Source organism: Balearica regulorum, chromosome 4, assembly GCF_011004875.1.
Source record: "Balearica regulorum gibbericeps isolate bBalReg1 chromosome 4, bBalReg1.pri, whole genome shotgun sequence".
NCBI classification, from domain to species: domain Eukaryota; kingdom Metazoa; phylum Chordata; class Aves; order Gruiformes; family Gruidae; genus Balearica; species Balearica regulorum.
Genome location: NC_046187.1, coordinates 17614665 through 17641701, shown reverse-complemented (window position 1 = coordinate 17641701; position 27037 = coordinate 17614665). Strand labels below are relative to the sequence as shown.

The 27037-nt window shown below is 40.5% G+C and overlaps 1 protein-coding gene across 6 annotated transcripts in view; it reads left to right on the top strand.

Moving 5' to 3' along the window:
* The window catches only part of WDFY3 (WD repeat and FYVE domain containing 3), a 181867-nt gene that overhangs the window by 52204 nt on the left and 102626 nt on the right, over positions 1-27037 (top strand). For all 6 annotated transcript variants that reach the window (XM_075751284.1, XM_075751289.1, XM_075751288.1 and 3 more), the window contains 5 exons: positions 7717-7927; positions 13855-13978; positions 23051-23160; positions 24216-24377; positions 26086-26278. In XM_075751284.1, the coding sequence (XP_075607399.1) occupies positions 7748-7927; positions 13855-13978; positions 23051-23160; positions 24216-24377; positions 26086-26278 (769 nt within the window). In that variant the 5' untranslated portion in view covers positions 7717-7747. The remainder of the gene's footprint in view (positions 1-7716; positions 7928-13854; positions 13979-23050; positions 23161-24215; positions 24378-26085; positions 26279-27037) is intronic.

Here is a 27037-nt window from a genome sequence, read left to right as displayed (position 1 = left end):
GGAGGGAAATAACAGGTGTGGAATTTACTGATCATAATGGACTTCTGTGATTCATTGTAGCAATGAGACTTACCTTAAATTTCATTTTCCTGAGATAATTGGGGTGGAGGTGTGCACTGGTGTCCCATTACAATCTGCAACGAAATAAATTGATTCCTGTTTCACTGCTAAGCTGCTGATGTAATACCAATATGGTGCCTGGAGAAACACTTGTGACTGTAATTACGACGTGGATAATTATCTAGCTGCTTATTTAAATAACACCCTTTTGGAACTAGATGCACGGCTTGGACCTATAATAGCTATTGTGAAAATAAGTATGTCTCATGCAGCTTTTGTCTGTCTACTTTTTTTTTCTTCACAAATGTTTTGATAGCTCTAGTAGTATTACCCGTACATTATCGTACCCTAACTTGTGTTAATGATTATGTGTGTGTGTGTTATGTTTTTCTCGCACTGTCTGACTTTGAGCTTTGTAAGTTGTTGGTATTTTATGTAACATAATTTATGATCATTTGTCCAACAGCTTCCACTAACAGTAGAAAACACTTTAAAATCTTATTTTAAAGGGCAGAAGTTACCTCTTGTACTAACTCCAGTGAAACTTCTCGAGAATGCCATGGGTTCATCTTGTAGGATTCCAATATGAATTTAACAGAAAAGTGAAGAAGTTGGTGAATGAGTTTATATCAGAGCTGCTCAAATGGGTCAGCCCTGCTTATGCTCACGTGAAAACATGCAACCATCTGACAGCCAGTGGAAGAAAACAAAGGGGTTGTTTAAGTAAGGATGCTTATTCTGTGCCTTTACTGCTTGCTTAATTTTTCTTTCCATGGAGACTTTTCTATTTCTGCCACTAGGAGAAAACAGCAATCTGTTTTACAAGAGCAACATTTTTACTGTTACTGGTTTTGTGTGTGTTTGAAATCTACTCATCCAATGACTTACTTTAGTTTTGGTCCATTGTATCGGATTTGCATGGCAAGGTTTTGGTAGAAGGGGGGCTACAGAAGCTGCTAGAAGCTTCCCCTATGTCCAATAGAGCCAATACCAGATGGCTCCAAGACAGACCTGCCACTGGCCAACGCTGAGCCCATCAGCGACAATGGTAGTGCCTCTGTGATAACATGGTTAAGAAAGGCAAAAAGTTACTGTGCAACAGCAGTCAGAGAGAAGAGTGAGAATATGTGAGAGGAACAGCTCTGCAGACACCAAGTTCAGTGCAGAAGGAAGGGGAAGGAGGTGCTCTAGGTGCCGGAGCAGAGATACCCCTGCAGCCTGTGGAGAAGACCATGGTGAGTCAGGCTGTCCCCCTCCTTGCAGCCCATGGAGGATGATGGGGGAGCAGATATCCACCTGCAGCCCATGGGAGATCCCACAGCAGAGCAAGTGGATGCCTGAATGAGGCTGTGACCCCATAGGAAGCCCACACTGGAGCAGGCTCCTGGCAGGACCTGTGGCCCCATAGAGAGAGGAGCCCATGTCAGAGCAGTTTTGCTGGCAGGACTTGTGACCCCATGGGGGACTCACGCTGGAGCAGTCTGTTCCTGAAGGTCTGAACCCCCTGGAAGAGACCCACGCTGGAGCAGTTTGTGAAGAACTGCAGCCTGTGGGAAGGACTGATGTTGCAGAAGTTTGTGGAGGGCTGTTTCCTGTGGGAGCGACCCCATGCTGGAGGAGGGGAAGAGTGTGAGGAGTCCTCCAGCTGAGGAGGAAAGAGTGGCAGAGTAAATGTGTGATGAACTGAATGCAACAGCCCTTCCCCGTCCCTCTGTGCCACCGGCGGGGTGGGGGGAGTAAGTAGAGAATTAAGGAGTGAAGTTGAACCTGGGAAGAAGGGAGGGGTGGGAGGAGGTGTTTTAAGATTTGATTTTATTTTTCATTACCCTTCTCTGATTTGATTCGTAATAAATTAAACTAATTTCCAGAAGTTTAGTCTGTTTTGCTTGTGATGGTAATTGCTGAGTGATCTCCCTGTTCTTATCTCGACCCATGAGTTTTTCATTATGTTTTCTCTCCCCTGTCCAGCTGAGGAGGGGGAGTGATAGAGCAGCTTTGGTGGGCACCTGGCATCCAGCCAGGGTCAACCCACCACATCCATACAGAGCAGGATGATACACAACTACCATTAATTCACCTTTTTAGCTCAAGTAGCAGAAGATGAGTGCAGTGGGTCAAATTGCTTCAACCCTGCTGATAAACTATGTGCCTGTCACTGTGAGGCTGCATTGCAGAGCTTCCACTTGTTCAGTTTGCTCTTTCAAAATAACTTTTAACTTCTTAATCACCTTAAAAAAAGCCAAAGACTCAACAGCTGGACTATCCAACTCAAAGGTTCCCTATGAGGAGTGTGCCTGCTTGCACCTGCTGGGGGAAGTAACTCATCAGGGCTGTGTAGTAAAGAATGTGTGGCTGCACCAGGCTGTACATGCTGGAAGAGGGGACGCAAGGCAGGGAAGAGCTTCATCTCCTGAGAACCAGCTTCTGTCCTTGCCTCTTCCACAAAATTCCTCATGGGGTTTTCGGAGTTGCTTTCTGATTGCATCCTTTGTGTACTGGGCGTCTAGATTGGAGATCACAAGCTAACAGGGAGAAGGACATCAGCTGGTCTCTAAAGGATACAATGCAAGCAAGCAGAAAGATTCAAGCATTACCAGATGCCGTGTAGGATTAGCTACTCTCCGAAGCTTCTTAAACTAGATATCTAGATTATTAGACACTACCAGTTTTAGTGTAAGGTGTGCGTGTCTGTTCATTATGTATATATTGAGGCTGTTAACATGCCCTTGCTGTGGGGCAAGTTTATGAAAATAAGTTGATTTAATAGCCGTGAGGCATTCTGATCTGACAGTGAGAGCAGGACAGAAGAACCCATGAGGAAATGCACTGTTGTGTGTGCAGTGCAGGCTTTCAGCCTGAGTTGTGGTAACCAGGGTGTAGCATCATGCTCGGAGGGATGACGTAACAAAATACTGAGCAGCTGCTTGTGAAGTGAGTGTCCAGCCTGTCTGCTGAGAGACGCAGGAGGCCCTTTGGGGGACTATAGGAAGTAAGTGTGCAATTAAAGACTGTATGGTAAATGCATGCGCAGACCTAGGCCAAATTCAAGCTCTACAAGCAATTACGAGACAGGTGTTCCTAACTTGTGAGTTTGCTTCTCTTAAGGTTCTTTTCCTGTAGACTTTTGCTGTGCAGGGCACTTGACTGTCGTGTGCTATAAGCAAGCGGTCATGAAGAGGTAACTTTGGCTGTTTCTGAAAATATTGGGATCCTTTCATTTTTGGTATTAAGGAGACTGCCAGGCCTTAATGCTGAATTCAAGTCATGTGTTCTGGTCACAGCTGACTCTGAAGACTGTGCAGATGCCTTCACTTAGAATAGGAAGGTCCTTTCTTCTAGATATTTTTTTGTTTGTAGTGAAAGGTTTAGGTGTAGTGCTTTTTCTTTTGCAGACCTAAGCCTAAACAAAGAGAACCAGTCAAAATATTTATACAGGACATAGTAACAACATATCACTGTCGTTTCACTTGGCGAACATGTGTAATGTTCTGATGTAGTATTTCTACCCTATTGTTCCTCTGAAGATGATTTTATTTTTTTATTTTTTTGTATTTTAGATGAGCTTAAACATCTCAATGTTTTCTTAGGATAAGTAAGTTCTGATACTGATATTCACAATGAGGAAGCATTTGCTTGCTGTAAACCATGAATAATCCTTCTCACATGTCTAAGATTTGGGCCTTAATGGTGGAACTCCCAGAGCCCACAGCTATCTTTCTTATATTTCCATAGATAATCTGCCCTATGGTAATAAGAAAAAAAATATCACTCTGTTTGGACTAGCAAAAATAAATCACAGAAATTCTTTCCGATTTCATGTACAAGATATCTTGGATGACATTGCGTGGAGCCCATGCTAGCCTTTTATCTAGGAGGACAGAAACACAGTAGGACTCAACTCTGGAATAATTCCACAAGTATATCTACTCTGCTTGAAATTAATATACTGTGTTCATTCAAGTTGATCTGTAATGGAATTGAGGGTAGGCTTTACATAATTGTGAATACTGAGAATGAGCAGAAAATACTGCCAGAAAAATCTGGTCTAGAGGGCAGGTAACACTGCCAGAGAAAAGCAGCATATATTGTAAAGATCTCCATGTGTAAATGTCAGTGTTACTACCCTCATCTTCACTTTGTACAGTGCAACGTGGACTCCGTATCTGTGAAAAACATCAAGGAAGTGAATGTTTCGTAGTAAGGGATATTCCCAAAGCACTGTGTTCTAGGAAGATTTTCTTGAGCATTGCAGGGGCATCTTTGGGACAGAAATCTGAAATTCCATGGCATCGTGGTGTTTAGGCCTGATGTTTGGTTTCTGGGTTTTTTGTGTGTGTGTGGTGATTTTTTTTGTTTCGTTGGTTTTGGTTTTTTTTGTTTTGTTGGAGTTCCAACTGAATTAAGTACACACATGGAATATATAAATTTTGTATTGTCTTTTGTGTTGCTTGTGGGGAAAAAAACAAAATTAAATTAATTTGGATATTATTTACACTGTTACATCCATTCTCCTCCCCTCTCTGCCCCATCCCTTAATTGAGGTTGAATACGTGATTGTAGTGTGGAAATAGGCAGGAGGGACCATGACTGTGTTGAGGAAGCAAGGACTGCTTTAATTGTTCTCTGCATTTGTCATCCCTCTGGGTTAAAACTGCCTCAGTGAAGGTAAATGGGTTGCATCTTGGAGAAGCTGTCCCAGTAGGCTCCCATTACACAGGGAAAGTAGCACATAGCATTTATGTGGACTTCTCTGGCTATAAGAAAATTGTCAGATCTAGAACTACAACTGTACAGCTGAACCAATGCAAATTCTTGTTCTAGGTGTGCGCTTAGGCTGAATGAAGCAATGGGGTTTAAAAGAAAAATTGGCTGCACTAGCAAAAGTCTACAGCAGTGGTGGATTTGAAGACAACGTACATTTTGGGTGTTGGATTTAGAGTCTCAACATTTTGTGAATCAAAGAGAAACTTAAAATATTGTCTTTAAAAGATTTTATGAAAAAGAAAATACGAACTTTCTCTGCTGCTTACGCAGTGAAGTTTTGGTTTGTTCAGCTCAGATTGCCGTATTCTGTTTTGCATTTTGGTTAGTTTACTTGTTATTACAGCGAGAAGGGTTCCGAAACTGAAGAGTTTGGGAAAAGGTGTGGGTTTCTGTTGAAAACATCTCTAGAAACTGTGCTGTTTCATTTTCAACTGCATGATTCATGCAGATTCAAAGTCTGTTACCTGTGTTATTTCTTAGGGATAATACACTAAAAGATGACATCCAGTTCTGTCTTACTTTTCTTCAAATGTGAAAAGCCAATGCAAATTTCCAGCATGGGCTGACAGTTGCTGACTTTTACATTAGCTTAGCTTTTTTGGTGACTTCTTGTTTCATAATTTGATTTTTTGCATTGTACCAAAACATTTATTAGCATCAGTTCCTAATCTTTCTTCCATATTAGTAAAATGCTGGTTAACGAGCACATTCCAGCCAGAGTATTTTGTTCTTGGGGTAGAGAGAGAATATGTTTGTTTTGTTAATGCTTCTTACAAGTTGTTAATTATCTTCAGTTTTAAAAGTGCAGTCCTTGTTTGTAGCTGGTGTTATTTTCCTAGCTTTAGCATTCAGCTACTGTCTTTCCTCGCAACTTAATCTCTGTGTTTGAGTTCTTCAGTAATAGGTATTTTCCCTCCATTACTCTAAGTACAGCACCTTTGGAATTACCACTTTTCCTATTAATAATTGACCTTTCATGGTAGCCTCTCTTCTTGATAATTTAAATAATTAAGTTTCTTGCTGTGAGGCATTTTCTACCCTTGAATTATTTTTATAGCTGTTACTGACCTTTGCCTTTAAGCGATGAGAGGTAGACATTACAATTCTATGCAGTATTTAATTGTTGGTCTCCTTAACTTTGTATATGGAGCTGAAACTGTTTCCCCCCTTACTTGAATGTAGTTGTGAAAGTAGTCCCTTTTGCGGCAGTGTCCAATTGGATACATCTGTTGAGGGATTTATCTGCTCCAACTCTCTCAACTCTTGTGCGAGGTCCTGCTTGGTATTCTTCCGTCTCACATTCAGAAGATTTGGCCCATGTTGTTTTGAAGACTAATGCATGGCTAACTACAGATGCTACATCATATCCGTGAGATGTTTTAAAATATGTGGGCAGCAATGATATGGTAAAAGCAGAGCCTGGGCAAAATCAAGCAGGACTTCAAAGCCCTGGAGGCATGAGTGAAGAGGACAGGGGCCCAAGTGATCTTCTACTTTATCTTGCCAGTCAGAGATAGAGATGCAGGTAGAGGTCAACACAACATGCACATCAACACCTAGCTTTGTGGCTGGTGTCATCACCAAGGCTTTAGCTTCTGTGATTGTGGGATGTTCTTTGATGAATACGGATTACTGGGGAGAGATGGGATCCACCTACCTAGAAGAGGAAAGAGAATCTTTGCTGGCAGATTGACTTAGTGAATTACACTTTAAACTAATAAGCTTGAGGGATGGGGTCCAAAGCCATGACTCTTGTGTGCTCACAAGCAGCAGGGTGGATGAGTGCACCTACCAGAGTAGTAAAGAACGTGCCCCAATGCCTCCAAAGAGTTTCCACCAAAAAGGTGAGATAGTTGACAGTCAAACTGAAATGCTTCCATAACAATGCACACAGCAACAGTAACAACCAGGTGGAGCTGAAAAGCTGTTATCAGACTACTGTTGCTGAAACTGGGTGGGATGAACCATGTGATTGGAGTACTGCAATTGATGGCTAGAAACTGTTCAAGGGGGACAGGCAAGGCAGGAAAGGTGGGAGTGTTGCCCTCTACATTAAAAAATGGATTGATTGCACAGTGCATTTTTTTAAAAACAGCAATGCATGAGTTGAGAGCTTATGGGTGAAAATTAGAGATGAAGCCACCAAAGCAAACCTCATGGCTGGTGGCTACTACAGACCACATGTCAAAGTGAGGATGTTGATGAAGTGTTCTGACTTCAACTGCAGGAAGAATCATGCTTGCAGGCCCTGATTCTGCCACCCTGACGTCTGCTGGAAAAGATGATCTTTAAAGGTCCCTTCCAACCCAAGCCATTCTGTGATTCTAAAACAGGTTTCTTGGGCTTCAGGAGGGAGAAGACTGAGGTGTTTTTCTGCAGACCTGACAGCTGAGATGTGAGAAGAACTATACCTCCATTGGATAGTCTTGTTTATTTGCCATAGGAAAGTCAGGAAAAAATTTAAGTGTGCTTCTGTGTGATAAAGCAAATGTCTGAGAGAGTTTGAAGGTCTGGTTTGATTAGGTTTTAAAGTACATAACTGGTACTGATTTTATTCTAGAATTATTTTGTGATGTGTAGATAACACTGCTGTAAATACTGTGGGATATGCACCAAAGAATGATAAAAATAATCTAATAAAAAGTATCAAAACGTTTTGCGGTGTTCGAAGCCTGGTCAGTTATGCTTTGTATTGGATGTTTTCCTGTTTCAAGTTGTTGGCTTGAAATCCTCCAGGCACATACTAATCAATGCCTAGCATATAAAATTAGCTAATGCTCTTAACTGCAGTGTAGTACTTACTATGAGAGAGAGTGCTATATATTTAAAGGCTTTGATGGAATAATGCCTCAATCTGTTGTACTCAGTAAGTTCATTTTCCTTTCTGAACAGGATACAAGGGAGCTTCCAGAAGTCAGTCAAGATGAATATGGTGAAGAGGATCATGGGCCGGCCACGGCAGGAGGAGTGTAGCCCACAGGATAACGCGCTGGGCTTGATGCATCTGCGTCGCCTCTTCACGGAGCTCTGTCATCCTCCACGGCACATGACCCAGAAAGAACAAGAAGAAAAACTTTACATGATGTTGCCGGTGTTTAACAGGGTAAGCTAGAGAATCTGCAAGAGGTGTTTTCTTTATTTGAATTGACTGCTCATAGTTGGTATTCCCAAGACCTGTGGTTCTAGCACAACAGAAGCTTTTCCTTTGACATCCTTGCAATTTTCCCCTTCTTCTGAACATAGTGTTGTTTTAGTGGATAAACCTGCCGTTGGAGATTTCCTTCTATTATTGCTTTTTCTGAAGTGCAATCCACAGTTGTATGTAGACTATCACAGAGCTTTTCTGTAGGGCTTGCTCTTATTAGAGTCATCTGATTTTCAGCCTAAACTTTCTCATAGCAAGTTTATAGCCACTTGTGTATGATACCACTATCCCTGAGTCTAAATCCCTGAGTTTTCCCTTCTTTACATTTATTGTACTGATGCATGTTTAGAGATAACAATCATATACCTCCTGTCAGACTTGGTTTTGCTAGGCTACGCAAGCTGAACCATTTTAATCTCCTTTCCTGTTAAATTATCTATATTCTCATCCCCATTGTGGCCCTTTTCCTATGTATTGAGTCTGAATTCCTCTTCTTGGACAAGGGGGATTTTGAACAAGCAATCTGTAAGGGAGATGTAATGGCTACTTGTACAGTGCCATTAATATTTCACTACTCCCTTGTGCTCAGGCACTGAGATTTTGTTTGGAGGCAGGACTGTGACAATTGTCACTGGAATTAATAGGAGCTAAATCCTCCTGATATCTTATGTCACTCAATTATTCTGCCACTTCATTGTGAATAGTAACTTTGATGGTAGTTTTAGGGTCTTGAAAAAGCAGTAGGTACAGATCTAGCTTTCTTTTTTTTTTTTTTCCTGCTGTGACCTGAACCTTTGCTCCTGAAGTTGTTCTTGGCTAATGGATCTGTACTTGTATATGCTACTGTGGAGAACTGGAATCATCCAAAAACTAAAATAATCCTAGTCAAGGCATAGTATTAATAGGATTTTCAGTCTACCAGGTAGCATGCTTTAGTGAATAGATCCCCTAAATGTCATTCCGTTGCCTGAGGTCTTATTCCTAGTTCTACTGGTAACCTGTTATGTGAGTTAGAAGTAAGCTCAGTTCGTCTGTTTCCTCTTTATCTGCTTGGATTGTATGCCCTTTAGTTATGGACTTTCTTAATTTGTTTTTACAAATTAGCACAATAGAATCTTAATCTTGGCTTGAGCCAGTGAAGGTTATTTTGATGCAGTTATGCTTAGAAATCTCCCTCTGGTGGTTACAGGTGGCTGATGCTTCTGAAGAAGGGAACATACCCACTATAGCTGCTTCAGCACTTAGTTGTAATCTGCGAGTAGAGAGCAAGTTTTTTGCTGGCCCTTGTGATAGTTACTTGCAGTAGCATTGTATCTATGGAAATGGAAATTGGTGATATAACTGGGTTTAAGAAAAACTTGTGCAGCAATGCATGTCCTATTTCTGTACAGCAGTCTTTCCTTAGACTTTGGTTAGACTTCAGAGATGAAAAAGAACAGTTTTAATTTCTCTGTTGTTTATCCCTTTCTCTTTTCCCCCTTTCTTACTACACTTTTTTCCCCCTCCTTTACACCACTTGCTGGTTTTGTCCTTTCTTAGTCCCTCCACTTGACCCTGTTGAAGCCTAGTTGTAGTTGTCTCATGTCTTTGCACCATTTGTTCTTTCTCACTGTCCTTCATTCAGCTCATGTGTTGAAACATTCTGAAAAACAAATCAGTAGCCCTAAGTTATCTTCTTACTCCACCAAAATCAGCTCTTGCCTATCTAGTCTCAGATACCATTTAGGTTTCTCGGAAAAGATGAATGGTTTCTGTGATTTCCATCTGTATGAATACATCTTGGCTACTCTTTTCTCCTGGATCCCAGTTTTTCCCTTGTTTATCATAGTTTTTTCCTTCCCCAGGTTCCCTTCATCTCTTTTCTGTTCTTTACAGAATCCATCTAATTTTGCACATAGGCTATCTTCCCTTCTCTAAATCCTAGAGACTCTTTTCTTCCCTTCTTTACTGAGCTAAACTTGATGCTGAAGACACTCACTCTTCTGTGCTTGCCAAATGTTTTGATTTTGGATCCTACGTGTGGTTGTGTCTCTCCGTCTTCTTTCCATCTTGTTTTCTTGTTTGGTTTTAACATCACTATCCTCAAACTCTGACTGTTTTTAATCTGTGACCTTCTTGGAGTTGTCCTCCTTGCCACAAATACAGGCTATTGCCAGATGTTGTCACTTCAGTTTCCAACCTCCATAAAATATGAATCGTCATCTGGCACGACGGGGGGAAGCATGTACTGTTTGTACTCTTTCACTTCCTTTCTCGCAATCCTTGATAATCATATCAGTTGTCAATGAACTGTTAGTGTAGCACAAACAAAACCGATTGCTCTTGGTCAGTCAGGTTTCATCTGTCCCTGTTACAGGGGGAAATTTTTTCCTTGCATTTCATATAAATGCATTCTTGTCTTCCTGCATTCAAGAGGCTGAGCAGTTGTGATGTCATCTACTTATTTCTACTTTCACAGTTTACTTTTTTAGGTTCCTGGTTAATGCCACCTTATTCTTTTGAGGCTTCAATGTAGATTCTGCTGTGGCATCCTTGGCTTATCTAGTTTTGTGACTTCTGGAGTGTCAACTGTCTGTGGTACAGCTTGTTTTGGAACAATCCTGCTAGCTTAGAAACTGCGAGTCAGAGTAAGGCAAACACTGAAATTGATTGGAATACGAAGTAGAACAGGAGAAATATTTCATTTTCCGAAGAATCTCATATGTAATTTTCCGTGGGAGATATGGTGAATCTTGGTTCACTCTAAATTCTGAGATTACTTTCCTCTGACACCTACTTTTGCTGACAGGAAACACTAAAACATTGCTAGAAGTTCCTTTCTGAAAATTTTCTCATTTCTCAAACAGGCCTTAGCTATGAACGTTTGAAGCTAGCAGTTAGTAACTTGATTCAAATTCTGACTCTGAATCTCTCAGTTACTTTGCATAGTTATCTGTGTTCTGTTGAACAGGTTAAAGTGAGATTGAGTACTTTTTATGTTACTACCTTAAGCAAAATCCCTGTTAGTGTACCATAGAAGCATTATCTGTTGCAAGATTGGGATGTCTGTGTTAGGAGGAGAAAACAAATAAATTGTGGAGCTCAGATGGAGATTTCCATACCACACCTTGATGCATACTTCAGAATGTCTCTTGTACAGAGTAGTGAGCTGTTGGAAGTGGGAGCTGCGTGTGTTTGGCTGGAAGCAGGGAGAGAGGGGGAGTGTGTGTCAGTGTATAGGTTTTGGTTTGGGGTTTGTTGGTTTTGTTTTGTTTTGTTTTTTCTCTTCTTTCTTCAGAGGTATTTGAAGTTTTGTGTGAAATGCACTTCCATTTCCTTCCTGATATTTTGAGGATTATCAATCAGTACGTCCAGAGGAGCTAAAGCATCCTTAACTTCGCTTTATAGATACATCACGTCTCAAACACACTGTAGTTTAAACCATCTTGCTAGTTGTGGTAACGAATGGGTTTACAGACCGTTTCTGTTTTCCATTGTTCGGGGAGGCTTATGAAATTATGAATCATGTAGTAATGAAAAGCTAAATCGGTGCATAATTAACAAAAGATTGCCCCTCTGGAAGAGTACTCAAAAGGCTCCTTTCGGAATTCATTGCATTTGTGGAAGCATTGCTTTATTGGCTTGGTAGTAATGCTTTTGCACTATATGAAAAAAGTGGATGAAATGATGAAGAGACTGGTTCTGGTTTTGAGTAAGTGGCACATCGTTTACATTTTCTTGAAAGAGCCTTGCTTTTCCTTCTTAAAAAGATGATTTACTGGTAAATTGTTTTATATCCTATTCCTGATTTTGACTACCACCTTTAGTTAAAGAATATATCAGTATCCAGTGCAGATGCTTGTTCTACACAGTGCAAACTTGGTTATGGGACAACTAATTAAAAAAAGACTTCACCTCAGTCAATGTTTTACTGTAATTTTGAGGTCTCTGCATTTCCTGGGATCTGTTGACAACTCTAGGCAAGCTTAGGACAGGTAACAGGGCTGTTAGTTTTTCCTCTTTCCTTGGTGTGAGTGAAAGAGTTTCAAACAGTTAGTGATGGCAAGATGCTTTGCCAATGTGCATTCTAGTCTAGGTAATCTTGCTTAAATTATACCAGTGAACACACTTCTTCCTTTCTTATAGCCCTGTGGAAGTTAGAGGCTCTCAGATGAACTGGGAGCTGATGCAGACAACTGCAAAAGGAGGTCTTGTGAAAGGTTTAGGGAAATTTGGATTGTCTGTACTGGGAATGTTGCATACTCTGTAATCCAAATGGAGGTGTTTTTTATTAGTCTGCCTGTAATGTCTGGGCTCCTGTTTGCTTTTCTTTGTTGATAAAGGTGGTTGAAATTTTCTGTACGAGAAATGCTTACGTTTTTGGTGAAAAATATTTGTATTGTGAAGAAACGGAGTGTTCAATTTCACTGTTGTATTTCTGGCTCTGTTTCATCATGACTTTGCAATGCGAGTAGGCAGGAAGAATATTTTTGGCTGTTTTGTAATGCGCCAGAGCAACTGATACTAAGGGAAGTAAGAAGTCAAACTTAGACAAAGGTTATTCTGTCTTTTGCCTTTCAAGTTTTCTTCAGTAACTTTGGGCTTCCAAGGTAAGTCAGCACCGCAATTATCTTGCATCCCTGTTGGCTGTAATATTGTGGATTTCACTGGATGTCCCTGGACTGAATAGTGACCTCAGTCAAGTATGGCAGCAGCTCAGATGCAATAGTGTAACTGGGTCACCCAGGGAAAGGAGACGAGGGTGAAGCAGCTGTTGCGTCTGAATCAATTGTACTACTGTAGATCGCATCCTCTTTCAGAGAGGCAAATATAACATGTTGAACTAAAGTTTTATTAGAAAATACTGTAATCTGTTACCCTTCCTGGCTCATCAGTGACACTCCTGCAGGTTATGTAAATAGCCAGAAAGGAGAAAAATGTCAACAAGCAGAGAAGTATGGAAACCATTCAAGTGTTTAGCAGGCTATTCTGTTTTTTCAGCACTGACACAAGTCATGAATACCAGAATTTGGATTACATGCTTTGTTTGATAATGAATGTCGTGGGTTTAGTGTGACTGTTTTAGTGCAAGGTTTACATCAGAAGTGTGGATGGACACTCCTTTTTGTGTGCAGTCTTGAATGAAAACTAAATGACCTCAACTACCAAATCCATTTTGAGATAATACTGTGTTCCATAGCTTAGTGCAATGCCACAGAGTTAACACGTTTCTCCCTGTTAAATGTGATTCAATAAATGATTTAATAACCACATTAATGCTTAATCATGAAGAATAAGTTACTGGAATTAAGTGACAACTTACTTAAAAAAAAAAATTCCGTAGTAACTACTGCTGTTATGCTCAGGAGGATCTCAGGAGAAGAGAGTAAGGCCTTGGGATGCCAGCAACGTGAGAGGCTTCCTGGTATCGTCAGTTTATTGAGGGAAGACTTAACAGGGCAGTTCTACTTCCTAGTCCCTTCTAGAAGATTTTGCATGCATCGTTCTATACATGTAGTTCACCCCTGTGGGATGTTTAGGTCCAGCAGATGGTAAAAGAGTTGCTCTTAAAAACAGAACTCCTGTTCAAGAACTTGCTCTGGTATTTAGTCTTTACCCCATTACGTGCAATCTCAGTCTTTTGGGGCTCTGTGAGATTTTCATCTTGCAAGAAAACTTATGATTCCTTTTTTCCCCTTCATTCATCAGGTCTTACCTCCCTGAATGATGAATATATCTTAGAGCATGCACTGTGAAAGACAGTAGAGCGATCAATACTGCAGCAGGAAAACAAAATCTTTCAATCTCCATAGTAATACTCCTTCTTCGCAAAGGAAGGTGGTAGTTTGTAGTGATCCTTGTAAACTGAATTACTTTCTGATGCATCCATTTTTCTTTTGCTTTAGGTGTTTGGAAATGCTCCTCCAAGTACAATGACAGAAAAATTTTCTGACCTCCTGCAGTTTACTACTCAAGTGTCACGATTGATGGTGACTGAAATTCGACGGAGAGCATCAAATAAGTCCACAGGTATTGCATGGGGCACAAGTTTGGGCTTTGAGATATACGTTGTGAATTTCAGATCAGTCAGACTACTATGAGCTGCCATCCACAGCAACTGTGCAGGTTCAGAAATTGAAGTCTTTGCAGCAAAAATGCAGTGTCTTCCATTTCTTTGGGTTGAGAGGAGGCAGCTAAAATTTTCCTCCTTGGGTTATGGAGAAAACTGAGTTCCACAAAATTGACAACACATCAAAGAGAGAGGAGTGAGCTAAGTTGCATCATCTACTAGTAGAAGGAGACCAAGAACATGCATGTGGACAGCTGCTGTATCTTGCCTGAGGTGCCTGTTGGTGGTGTGTTTTGTCCCTCGGATATGGTAATATTTCAAACCCGTGCATTTTAAATTAGCTGTTGGCCTGGAAGCTAATAAGATGTGAAAGTACAGCGAGTCCCACATTACGACCAACATTGCCAGCACCAGAAAAATGTTAGTGGATCTGTCTTTTGCTCTGTTATTAAATGCAAGTGTGAGGTTGGTTCTGTTGAACCCTGAATGTGTCAGAACCTGACCACGTAATGGGAGTTGCATAACTGAGGACATGTGCCAAGAGTCATGTTTCATTAGCTTTTCTCTTTGATTTCCTCTTCTGAAGAGGGGTGCTTCTAAGAAGTATCAAGTTTTTGTCTCCTACATAATTTTAAGATCTCTACTGGCTTCTCAGTTTGGATTTGGTGGTAAATAAGGAAATAGCGGACTGGAAAAGGCTGTGCAAATTATTACACATGAAGTCAGGAGTCACAAACTGTGCCAATTACAATTTCTTTCCATTTTAAGTAGAGTGACTAACAGTGAAACATTCCAGATGGCTAAACAGATATCATAGACAAAACCTGTTCTCTATGGGTAAACAGGCACAAAATGTCTTCTCTTTGGGTATTTAGGGGACATGAATGTCCAACAGCCGTGCTGGCAGAACGGTGCTGTTTGTTTGACCCTTTTTTTCTGGGCAACATCTGTTATCCCTGCTAGTTGGTTGGATTCTGCTAAAAATGACTGGTTTTGTGTATGTATTAATTAAGCCATACCTCTCTGCTTGTGTCTCCAAGATAATCCAGTTGTCATCCTTGAAACCTTACAAGTCAGAGGTGGATTTTGTTGGTGGTGGTTTTTGGGGTTTTTCTTTGTTTTCTACCTCACTTGGAAACTTAACCACAATGACTTAAAAGACAGTTTGGTACTCTTCTAAGCTTTAATGTAATGACTACCAGTGCTTTTATTAACACAGAAAGCAGTAATTTTTCCTGTTAGCAAGATTGCTTTGACTTCAGTCAATAAACCCTTTTCAGACCTCACATAAGAAGGCCTGGTAGGTCCATGTTCTGCAATTGCATTTTGACTCTTGGTGGGACCTGGGAGTTGCAGTTTGCTCGCCAGAAATGACCAATTAACAAACTGTTAAAACTCATAGTTTGCAGACTTCTGTGTTAAACTGTTTAGAGCTAGATGCACACTTCCTGCGATACTGAAAAAATAATAGAAACTCTTGGCTTTTTAGGATATGCTTTGTTAAAGACATAGTATTGTGTCTAAGGATTGTGAAGGCTTTTTTTTTTTTTTTTTTTTTTAAACTTCCATTTTGTTTGTGTACCAAACAAAGATACAGCATATCTTAATAGCTATTAACAGGTCATTATATTTCTTACAATGTTTTTAAAAGTGAAAAACTTCAGTAACAACTATGTGCAGGAAATGTCTCTGGTAATATCCAAGTTTAAATTCCTCATGGTGTGAAGTGCTCTGTTTAAGTGAACAAAATTGTTTTCGAGACAAGCTTTCCATGCAAATGTTGTCAAAAGTCAACTTTAGATAGTTAACGAAGGGAAGAAATTTTACAAGAACTTGCTTTCTATCTGTAAAGAGATAAATATGTTGGCAGTATTTTACAGTTGGGAATGTGGTATGATTAAATCTTACCTGTTGGTGTGTTGGGGTGATTTTTTGGTTTTTTGTTGGTTGTTTTGTTTTGTTTTTTCCCCCCTCCATCTCATAATGGAACACAGGGCAATTTTTTCATTAGGCCTTTGAATATTTATACTAATATCTATGTGAGTAATGCCTGCCATCGTGGAGGCATGTCTTAGTTATTCTTGGCAGACTGTGGTAGTTTTCTCAGAACAGCATTTCATGATTCAGTAGTAACTGTGCCAGCACCCTATCTTAAGTAGTCTCTGAAAATTGCCATTGTAGTTACGTATCCAACTATAGTTTCAACTGTCTTGTTTCTCTAGTATGAATGTAACCTTGGAGTAAGAAAAATGAAGCAGTTAAAATTGAGTTAAATTATCTTATAGATTTAAGTCTTTGCTGTACAACAGTGATAATTTGCAGGTGACAGCAGTAGCCGTATCTATGAGGATTAGTGCTTGGTTTCCCTTGTCCTAAGGTATCTAGTCTGTTGTAGAAGTTGGTGCAGTCATGGTTGAAATAGCTCTATATACTTGAGATTTTTAGCTGCCAAATTTTCCCCAAATAAATACAATTTCATGTCTGAATTGATCAAAAAGTTGTGGTAGTACTATCCTAAAATATATGTTCAAACATCTATTTTTAGCATAGTCTCAGTTCTGAAATGAAATTTTTTTTTGGGAGCAAGTGCATCTGGCTCAGTGCTGAAAAAGATAGACGACTTAAAAAAGGGACAGGGATAGCTGGAATCTTGGTAGAATAAATGTAGCTACTAATGGCTACTTTGGCTACTGGTGCTGAAGGGGGAAGCAACACTTTTATTTCAAGCATTTTTCAAAAGACATACCCTGGATGCAATTGGTTCCTCTATGATTTTGCAAATATTTCAACAGCATGTCTTACAGTGTTTGACCCATCATCATAATTTAGAGCCAATGCAAAGATAAGCATACGGCAGGGAAGGTTAGTTCAGGCCCTAGTACAGACAGTGGGACTCGTGTGCCGTTTCAAAATCTCTAGCTGGACTGATGCACAGTGGAGCGTGGTTCCCGAAGTCCTTGGTGTGGAGGTGGCTGGTGTGCAGGTAGGCGGGAGAGCTTCTCTTTCTGTGCCGCAGGGGCTGTGAGCTGCATTGGCTGGGACTGATTGGGTTACCATTTCAGAGAGTACCTGTACCTTGTACATGAGAAATCTCAACTACTGAATAGTTTCACATTGCAAATGTAAAGGCAAGTGCATAAAGCTGTTCTCCCTGCATCAAACCATAAACCTGCGTAATGGAGTGGCGGGTTCCTGGCTGCAGTCACTGACAAACAGAAAGCAAGAAACAGGGCAAGTACAGAGTACACCTTTCTCTTTCACACTTAACAGCTTGAGGGTGTGCAAACCTGTGTTTTGGTACCTTGTAGTGGTTATTCCACGTTTATTAAAATTGGTTTCTAACTCAGTCCTATGTTGTCTGCATCTCAGATATACCAAATGGGATACCAAGAGCTCCTGTTATTTAATGCATTAGGATATATGAACACTTGATATCACAGGGAGGTTCAGGATGATTCCCTTAGTGATAGGCAGTCCTGCAACCTGGAAGGTCTTTCCCCAGTCAGAATGAGAATAAGTGGTTGTGGGGACAATCCATGGAACCTGTGCAGAAGGGTAGAAAATTGAAGAATGAGAAAGCAAAACAGTTCATCACAGGGCTGGAACATTTTAATCTCCTTTTAAGACCAATTTCAAAAGTTTGTGGGTTTTGGTTGGGGTTTTTTTGTTGTTTGTTTTTTGGGGGTGGTTTTTTTGGTTTTGTGATTTCACGTGTGCTAGTCTGTGTACATCACTGTTTTATGCACCTTTTAAATTCAATTTGGCTGTGTCTTCATTGATTTCAGTCAATGTTTCATTCCATATTTGCAACATTCTCTGTATGTATTTGTCCCAGTATTTACTATTTAATGCTAAATTTATTTTTACCATGCATCTAGACTGTTCAGCTAATGCTTCCTGCCTTCAGAAACAACATTTTCAGTTACAGTTTATACCCTCTGAATGTTGTGGTGGTTAGGTGTTTGGGGATTTTTGGGGTGGGTTTTTTCTGTGTGTTCTCCCCCCCCCCCCCTTTCTCTTCCTCTTATTTTCATTGATTTACTCAAACTTTTTCACCAGTGAAAATGCTTTTAACCTCTTTAGGCATTTCTCTAACAGATCTGAAAGGCTATCATTATCTCATCTTCAAACCACTTTGGGAGACCAAATTGATAAACATTCATCATCATCATGTTTAACTGTTGCAGAGAACCACACTGGTGGTTTGTATTTGGCCTCTGACAATGCCTATCTTTATTCTTTTAAAAATTCCATTGATCTGCAAACTCTACTTTTATTGTTCATTTTTATTGCATTTTACCTCTGTCATATCAGCAGAACTAATTCTATGTTTGTCTTAAATACACAAGAGTTAGTGTTGTTTGTTGAAGTGCAGCTTGCATTTTGGGTAAGTTACTGATGATAGTTAAAGGAAGCTTCTTACCTTCTACTAATAAGAAGCCTTTTGGGCTCCTCCCCTAATGAAGTCTGAAGTTGTATTGATAGTGTTACTTGTAGTGTCTGCTTCTCTTCAGAGTTGAGGATCTTTCTTGCTAAAATAAATGGACTTAGGGACTGCTTTCAGACTTTTTTGGTATGTTAGTTAATTTTTCTTCTGTTGAGAAGAGAGTATATTCTAAATAATCTCACATGCTACTCACGTGACTACACATATTTTGTTTTTTTTTTTTTTTTCATTTTATGTGTGTGTGTATATATATATATGTTTTTTCAGTCCTGTGGGTGACTTTGCTTTACATGGTGATTCTGGTTTGAATTTATTAAAATTGCTCTGAAAGGGAAGCAGTGTCCTATCAGCTATTCATCAGGAGTCAGTTCTAATCAACCACTGCTATAGCTTGTTACTTTTGGTTAACCTTCAATTTATTTTGGTGCTCTTTACCAGATCTTATGCAAGGCAAGTGTAATGCAGTATAGTGTCTTTCCAAGAGATCCTAGAAAGCCCATTCTTTTATTGGCTGGGTTAGTGAGGCCGAATGCTGGCACAGTTGAGTTGTTTATCTTTGGATGAGCAGCCCTCCATTTCTGCACACTGTAAAGGCATCAGCCACTTCATGTCTGCAGCTTGTGACGACAGCACTGCACTGTTCCTGATGACTGAAGGAAGACTTTTTGCTGTCCCATTTTTGTTTGGGTTGGTGTTTCTCTCTTGCTGTCTAGGCAGTTGGAATGATTTGTATTCTTTAACTCTAGGTATTTGACTGTGTTTCCAGGCATTCCCTGCGAGAAGTAGTAGAGACTTCTTGAAGGCTCAGTTAGGGAAGGGGTCTCTGACCTCAGCTTGCTCCCTACTACCCCCCTGATGCAGCCACCCATACCTCCCACTCCCCCCACCCCCTTTGGCATATGCACAGATATTTTTTCACTAATATTCCACTCTAGAGTAAGAATAAGCTATACAAAAGTGCTAGAACATCTAACTAAAAGCTTCATGTACTGAATTTCTCCTTAATGCTATTGCTATAGGCAATAAAGTTGCTTACATGCGGTGCTGCTTTTTGCTAGCAATCTGAATGGATCTAATCCCATTGCTTTCCATCTGCTGCTTTTCTGAAGTCCAGGACGCAAAGCACCCATGTCGTCTCTTCTGTATCAAGCAAATTCTGGTGTTTTATTCTACCAAGCCTCTATGCCATATACAGTGAATCCATGCTGAAAAATCTGACTACTGTGTATTAACTATGTGACCGTATAATCGTGATTATACTTACGCACACATGCTTGCACAGTTGTCAAGATGTGTATGCTTATGTAGTATTTTATAGGTTTTTCTCTTTGCTTTTTCCCATTTTTACTAGCTAGCATATCCCAATTCTAGATTTAGTGGTTTGTTCTGCAGACGTTGAAGGGCTAAGAACATCTGGGAGGGGCACGTAGAGGATGTTATATTAAAAAGATGACTTGAATGCTTCAAAACCAGGGAAAAGGTACAAGAAATAAATGAAGACTAGTGCTGATGATAGAAATTAATCTTAAATGATAGTGCTATCAAATTTGCTCAGAGCAGATGACAAGAGAACTTCTTCCTGCACTTAAAATGCTGTCTGTGTTTTAGGTAGTGCTTAATTAAGACTGACAGTTTTGAAACTGCTATTTATAGTGTTCAACTGCTATGCCATTTAGGATGCCAGCAGCATGAAAGCTTTTTCAGAAGCACGTACTTAACCCCTGAGTCTCACTTTCCAAGCTGACTAAAAGAGCCTGTGTTCCACAGGTGGCTTTTGGAGACTATGCCCACAGAAGGCTGTGCACACCCTGTTTTTGGTACCAGTTGTACCTGCTTACAGTCAGAGACTGATTGCCCAGCTCTGTGGTCAGACAGAAAGAGAATGTGCCTACTAATTCACACACTGGGCTGGTGGGGCACTATCATTGTAGAAGCAGCATGTGGTTTAGGCACACTTGACACTCAGAATTTAGGAAAGTGGCTTTTTCCAGGAATTCTGGCATTTTTGCGTGTGCTTCTACTATAGGAACTCTGGCTGTAGCATGGCTGTCGTGTTTTCTAAGTTGGTCTGCTCATATACCCACCCATCTGGCCAGTGTATTGCACTGATGGTTTTTGGAAAACAAAATGCCCATCAGGTACTTCAGGTCAGCATTCTGGGAAGATGCTGCATGTCCGCATTTGTGTGAGTTTTGAAAATTGCTTTACCTTTCACCTTAGTATTTAAAGCTTTGATTTATCTCAGTCAGTCTCATGCAGGGATTTAGTAGGTGTCTCTCCTTAACTCAGCACCAGAATTGGAAAAGCCAGTGGCTTCTACAAAAACCTGTTATGGGAATATGGCTGCAAAACAAAAATATAGGAAAATAGCAGTTGCACAAATGAACCAAATCTGGATTTTTACCTTAAATATGTCTCTCTTTCTTTATATTTTTTTCTAGGATTATGTGACTACAAAAGGTTTTTTGGGCTTTAGGAAAAAAATGCATCCTCTTTGCACTGGAAGGGAATGAAGCTGATACCAGCATGGGTGACATGAAATCCCCCTGAGGCACACATCAAATAGACCTTTTTCCATGTGAGAGACAATTGTAGAATAAGAGAGGTCTCTTGTCTGACCTCCTGCTCACAGCCAAACCAACTGTGAGATGGGACCAGGTTGTGCAGGGCTCAATCCTGTCATGTCTTGAAACTCTCCAAGGCTGGAGACAGTACCGCCTCTCTGGGCCTCTTTTCAGTGCATTTCTGTCTTTGGGGTGGGGGGAAATTTCTCCTTACGTGCAATCTGAACCTCTCTTGATTTAAGCTTGTTGTCTCTCACCCTCCAGCCATGCAGTGCTGTGAAGAGCCTGGCTCTGACTTCTTGATAGCTCCTTCCACCACGCGCAGTGAGGCTGCTGTTGGGTGCCCCTGAGGCTGCTGTTGGCTGCCCCTGAGGCTATCCCCTTTCCCACCTGAGCAAGTCCTAGTTCCTCACCTTCTTCTCACAGGGTTGGTACTCCAGCCCCCAAACATCTCAGTGGCCCTTGGCTGAACTCCTGTTGATCATTGTGTTCCCTGTATTGTGTTGGGACCGAAACTGGATGCAACATTCCGCACACAATCTGATGAGCATTGTGTGGAGGGGGGTAGTCACTTTGCTTCATCTACCGGCTGTCCTGTTGATAAAAGTGTTTCTTTACATCCTGATTTTTGTTACATTGATTCGCCAGTGGCTGATGGCCTTGGCTCCATATGGTGGTAGTCTGTCTTGGGAAAAGTTAGTTAGGAATGTAAAGCAAACGACTGTAGACATCCAGGATCATCTACTTCATAGGTTTACTAGTCCAGCTCAGCTTACAGTCTGGTGCTCCAGAAAACGATCTTTTCAGTGTAGTTAATGCTAAAAGTTTGATAAGTACCTTGTCATATAAAATGTGTTTACTTTAGAACAAACTCTTTCACAGGTATATGCTGTGGATCTTGACAGCAAATGAAGCAAACAAACCAAGATTAAAATTGGATTTTTCTTCAGTTGCTGATTTATTCCTCTGTTAGTAATTCCTTTATAATTCCCTTTTTAAGCAATATTATGCACCTTCTTTTTCTGTCCTAGTTGACACTAAAAGAACTGAAGATGATTGATATGCAGTTATAGATGAAAAATGGTTTTAGATTTCCCTTAAGGGTAATGGACAGTCATCATGACCGGCGTTATAGATTTCTTAACATAAGTGTGTATTCAGACAGCATTGAAATAGGATTGCATTTTCTGTTGATTTATTTATTGAGGCTGATAACTTGTTTACTAGGCTGAATATTTATCTTTGGCCCTGACTCATACGGTATAGCATCTGATTCCAGAAGTGATTCCTGGATCATAAGAATTAGCCATAAGTTGTTAGCATTTTCATTTTCCAAAAAATGTTGGACGGGGATGTGGTAGTTGCTGATCTTAGTCTTGGCTTTACTTTTTGTTCCTGTTTTTTTTATTCCTTTTCTCTTTCTGCACCTTTCCTTGCCTCCTGTTATCCCATCGTTTCCCATTATCCTCCATACTATTGTTTCAGTGTAGTGCTGCTTTTCAGAAATTGAATATTAGCTTTTCCCACTGATACCACTAAGTGATGGTGACTTCATGTCTCTGGAAAAGACCAGGTTGGATGAGGCTTTGGGCAATGTGGTCTAGTTGAGGGTGTCCCTGCCTGCAGCAGGGGGGGTTGGAACTAGACGATCTGTAAGGTCCCTTCCAACCCAAACCATTCTATGATTCTATGAAAAGAGTATGTTGTATTTGATAAAGCCAAAATACTCAAACAAAAGTTGCTGCATGTTACTGAAATCTGTCTGCTGGTTTAAAGGATGATGCATGACCTAAAAACATACTTTTTGCAGCCTTGCTAATGTCCAAGTCAGGTGCGTGTGGAAGACTGGAATGTGTGTCTGGAGAGTGTAGGCCTAAGCTTAGTCCTTTTTTCGAGTAGTGCTGCAGAGATGAATTCATGCTTGGCACTCAGGAGTACTGGGAGGATGTGTTCCCTTCTGGAGGCTGTCAGACTGAATTCTTATTGCATTTTTTTAACTCCCCCCCCGCCCCCCCCTACAGAGGCTGCAAGTCGTGCCATAGTCCAGTTTCTGGAGGTCAATCAAAGTGAAGAAGCAAGTAGAGGTTGGATGCTGCTCACCACAATCAATTTACTAGCTTCATCAGGACAGGTTAGTCTTAAACAGCAAAACTAAAAATAAATTGTGGGGTGGGAGTGACAAAAACAGTAAAATAATGAACTGCATGAACATGCACTAAAAGATGTTACTATGGTCTGCTTTCTGTGTAAGATCCTTTCTCTGTTATACTGCCACAGAACTTCTGCTTTAGCTCCTTGTGTTTTCAGTTGCCTACAAAAAAAAAAAAAATTGTTTTGGAACTTTAACTTATAATGTTGTTTTGAATTATGCATGCAACTTCTTTTATTGTTCCCCAAAGATTCTCTTGCGTGCTGCTGCTTAGTGCCGCATGACATGCATGTCCCATACAACACCTAAATCACTCGGACTTTGAACTTGGGCTTCCCATTCAAGGAGAGCAACAGCAGTTGTGAAAGGCAAAGCCAGAAGCAGTGATGAGCGGGTGGTATCATGAATCTTTACTGCCTCTGCTTTTGGTGCTGCCCTCCATCAGAGAGCTGATCTCTGGCAATGTACTGGACAGCTGCGTAGTTTGTTTTTTCTGCTCTAGTCTGCCTCTATAATTCAGCACATCATCTTCTCTGTTTAGTATGTCACCAGCCTCCACCCCAATTTGTCTTTTCTTCCCGCTGATGCTTTCATGTTTTCTACTACCTTGCTTCTTATGCCTGTTTATACCTTCACACCAAGTGAGAGCATAAATTGAATAGTCCTCCTCCCACTCCCATTTCTACTGCTACAAAGAATAGATAGCTAATGAGGGCTTAGCTGAAGGTCTTGTAATTAACTTGTAAGCTTCTCTTGGCAGAGACTGTCAGTTTTTGTTTCTGTCCTGTGCAGTGACTGCTCTGAACTGTGGCTGTTAGATGCTGTTGTCATGTAAATAAATTATGATCCTATTTTTAAGGTTACTGTTTAGGTAGGCATTCAAGAATAGATGGTGAATCTCTACTGCCATGTGGATACCTCACCAAAGGTGTGAGAGAGAAAAATGAACATTTGAGTCAATTGCATTATAGAAGTATGACTTTTTGAATATCGTAATATACTGAATTGTTTTTTTGCGCTCTCTCCTTTTTCCTCAGAAAACTGTGGACTGCATGACTACAATGTCAGTGCCTTCCACACTTGTTAAATGTCTATATCTGTTTTTTGACCTTCCACATGTGCCTGAGGTAGTTGGAGGAGCACAGAATGAACTACCTCTCGCAGAGCGCCGAGCGCTACTACAGAAAGTCTTTGTACAGGTAAGAAAGGTAAAATAGGTCATGGAATTTGCAAGAGGAGTGGAAATGCTTCATGTGAGAAAAGTCCAGAGACTTTTCACTTGAACCAGGTTTTGCTCTTCCTTGATTCTTCACAAACTTATGGCTCAGATTAAGATGGATTATCCTGCAAGCACAGCTGGGGTTAAATTTTCACAAAAATGTATGCAACTTGTCTGCACAGCTGCTTAAATAATAATGTTGACTATTACTCTGTTTTAATCTGACTGGTCCTAGTCTTTGGTATCTTTGGCCATTTCTGATTGAAATAGACATAGTAAAAACATTAGTATTGAAAATAATCTATGAATTAATTTAACATATGCTTTTTTTCCTTCAATTATAGAAATAAACCATCAATATGGAAACAAATAATTTAAATATGTGCACCATCTGAGCTTGCAGTTACTGTTAGAATTATCCCCCAGATTTCCCAGGGAGACCAGGAACTCTTATCTGGCCTGCTCCTGCATTCTGAAGTTTCAGTTGGAGATCTTGCAAGGAAATTCTCATATATTCTCCTGATGAAACTTTTAGAAGGAGCTGACAGTTACTGTTAGAAAGGGGTCGATGGTTGTGCTACCAGTTTCCACGTGCAAATTGGATGCATCTCTGTATAGGGTTATTCTAGCCAAGTATGCAAAACCATAGAGGTCTATCAGCAATTGCATCATTCAGGGATCTGAAGGCAGTGCTAAGATTTGTGAGTATAACATTTGAGAGGCATTTTTGTACCTGCACTATAGAAATAAAGATGAGCTGCTTTTTTGGGGGGGGTCTTAGTCCTACAAGCTCTCTTCCAAAGCAGAAATCATGTTCTGCTGTGAGCTATCTTTCAGAAATTGGTTTGCTGTGTTTCAGTCAGCAGAGTTAATAAATGATCAATGTTACCATGTAGGCTCCCCCCAGTGTACTACTGCTCAGCTCTTTTCTGTCCCTCTTCAAGGGCTGTAAAGTAGTGCTCTCAAATGAGCTGACTGGAATGGGTGAGGTTTCAGATAGCTTCCAAACCTCCTCTTCCAGATGCAGACAGCCTTGCAAAATCTTCCTCCAGTTTTCTGAGAGGGAACCTCAGCTTTTCCTGCACAAGACACAAAATGGACATCAGATGTCCTCAAAACACGCAGAAAAGGGAGCACAACGTAGTAACTTTGGTTGCATGGCTGCGTTTTGTCTTTTTTATGGTAACCTGGAAATTCAGATCCAGGTAGGTCTACAGTGTTGCTGTGGCCTTTCCTGCCACACTGTTTTGGCTGTTTCCATTTGGCCAAGGTTATTGTTATGGATGCTGCTCTGCCAACAACCCATCGATAGCCTTCTTCCTGCATTAGGAAGGGATGCAACAGTTTGCTTCGCAAAGTGTCTGTCCCACTGCAGCATTTAGACCTGTAAATTACGAAACTGGCAGATTCTCCAAGAATGGATTAACGTGGTATTTGTACAACTATACTGTGTCAGGCGAAGACGTTTAAACTCTGCTTTGAGTCTGAACTGGGACTTCAAATAACCATGTCTTGAATAACCTTGTCTTCAACTGAAATTACAGAAACAAGACACAAAGGGAAAAGAGCATGTTACCTTTCTTAATGTGTATGCTAAATGGAAGAATGTTTTGCCTTTTACTAAGTCTAGGCAAAAATAGCAATGATCTGGGTATTAGTGCTAGATGTTTAATGACTTCTTATTTCAGATCCTAGTAAAATTGTGCAGTTTTGTGTCCCCGGCGGAAGAACTGGCTCAGAAGGATGATCTCCAGCTTCTATTCAGTGCAATAACCTCATGGTGCCCTCCCTATAATCTGCCTTGGAGGAAGAGTGCAGGGGAAGTACTAATGACCATATCGCGTCATGGCCTTAGTGTCAATGTAGTGAAATACATTCATGGTATGTGCCTTTATCCAATATTATTTATTGTTGGGGTTTTTTTTCTGTTCTTTCACAGTTTTCTTAGTTAGGAAATAGGCATGAAAATAATACATCAAGGAAAGCTTCCAGGTTTTTTGTTTGGACATGTAAGTATTTACATACAGGTAAAATTTCAGAGCACTTGTATAGTGAGACAGATGTTTGTAGCGGAGTCTGCCTCATACACCTTTCAATTTAACATTGGAGGATAGAGTTTCCCCTCATGTTTTGGTCTGGAGTTTATGATGACCAAAAGGAAAGGCTTTCAGTAACTTCAGTAACTGCCTGTATTGAAAAATATTCACTGGGAAGATGCATAAGTTTATCATATTTGCAGTGGGCATTAATTCTTAACAGGAGTTAGTTGTTTTAGAGGTGCGAAGCAAGCTAGCAGTGCTTTGTTTACAGCTGCTTGTCTGGGTAACTCTCTAGCTGGCAATAAAAGTGTAGAGACATCTGAGGAAGCTGCAAGAAGAGGAACCAGCTCCATGTGTTCTGCTGATGCATTTTGAGCTATTGAAAGGCCATGAAGGCTGCTGCCCTGTAGTAAATACCGGTGCATTACACAAACCACCACTGATCTGGAATGTACTCTCTATGATCCAGGACATTGAGGGTGGCATACCCTGATAACAGTAAAACCTGAGTCATACTGGCACTGGGAAATGCTTGAGGGAGCGTGGTGTATGAGCACAGAAACACTTGAGTGCAAACCTCCGAGTGCTGATTGATGGAACA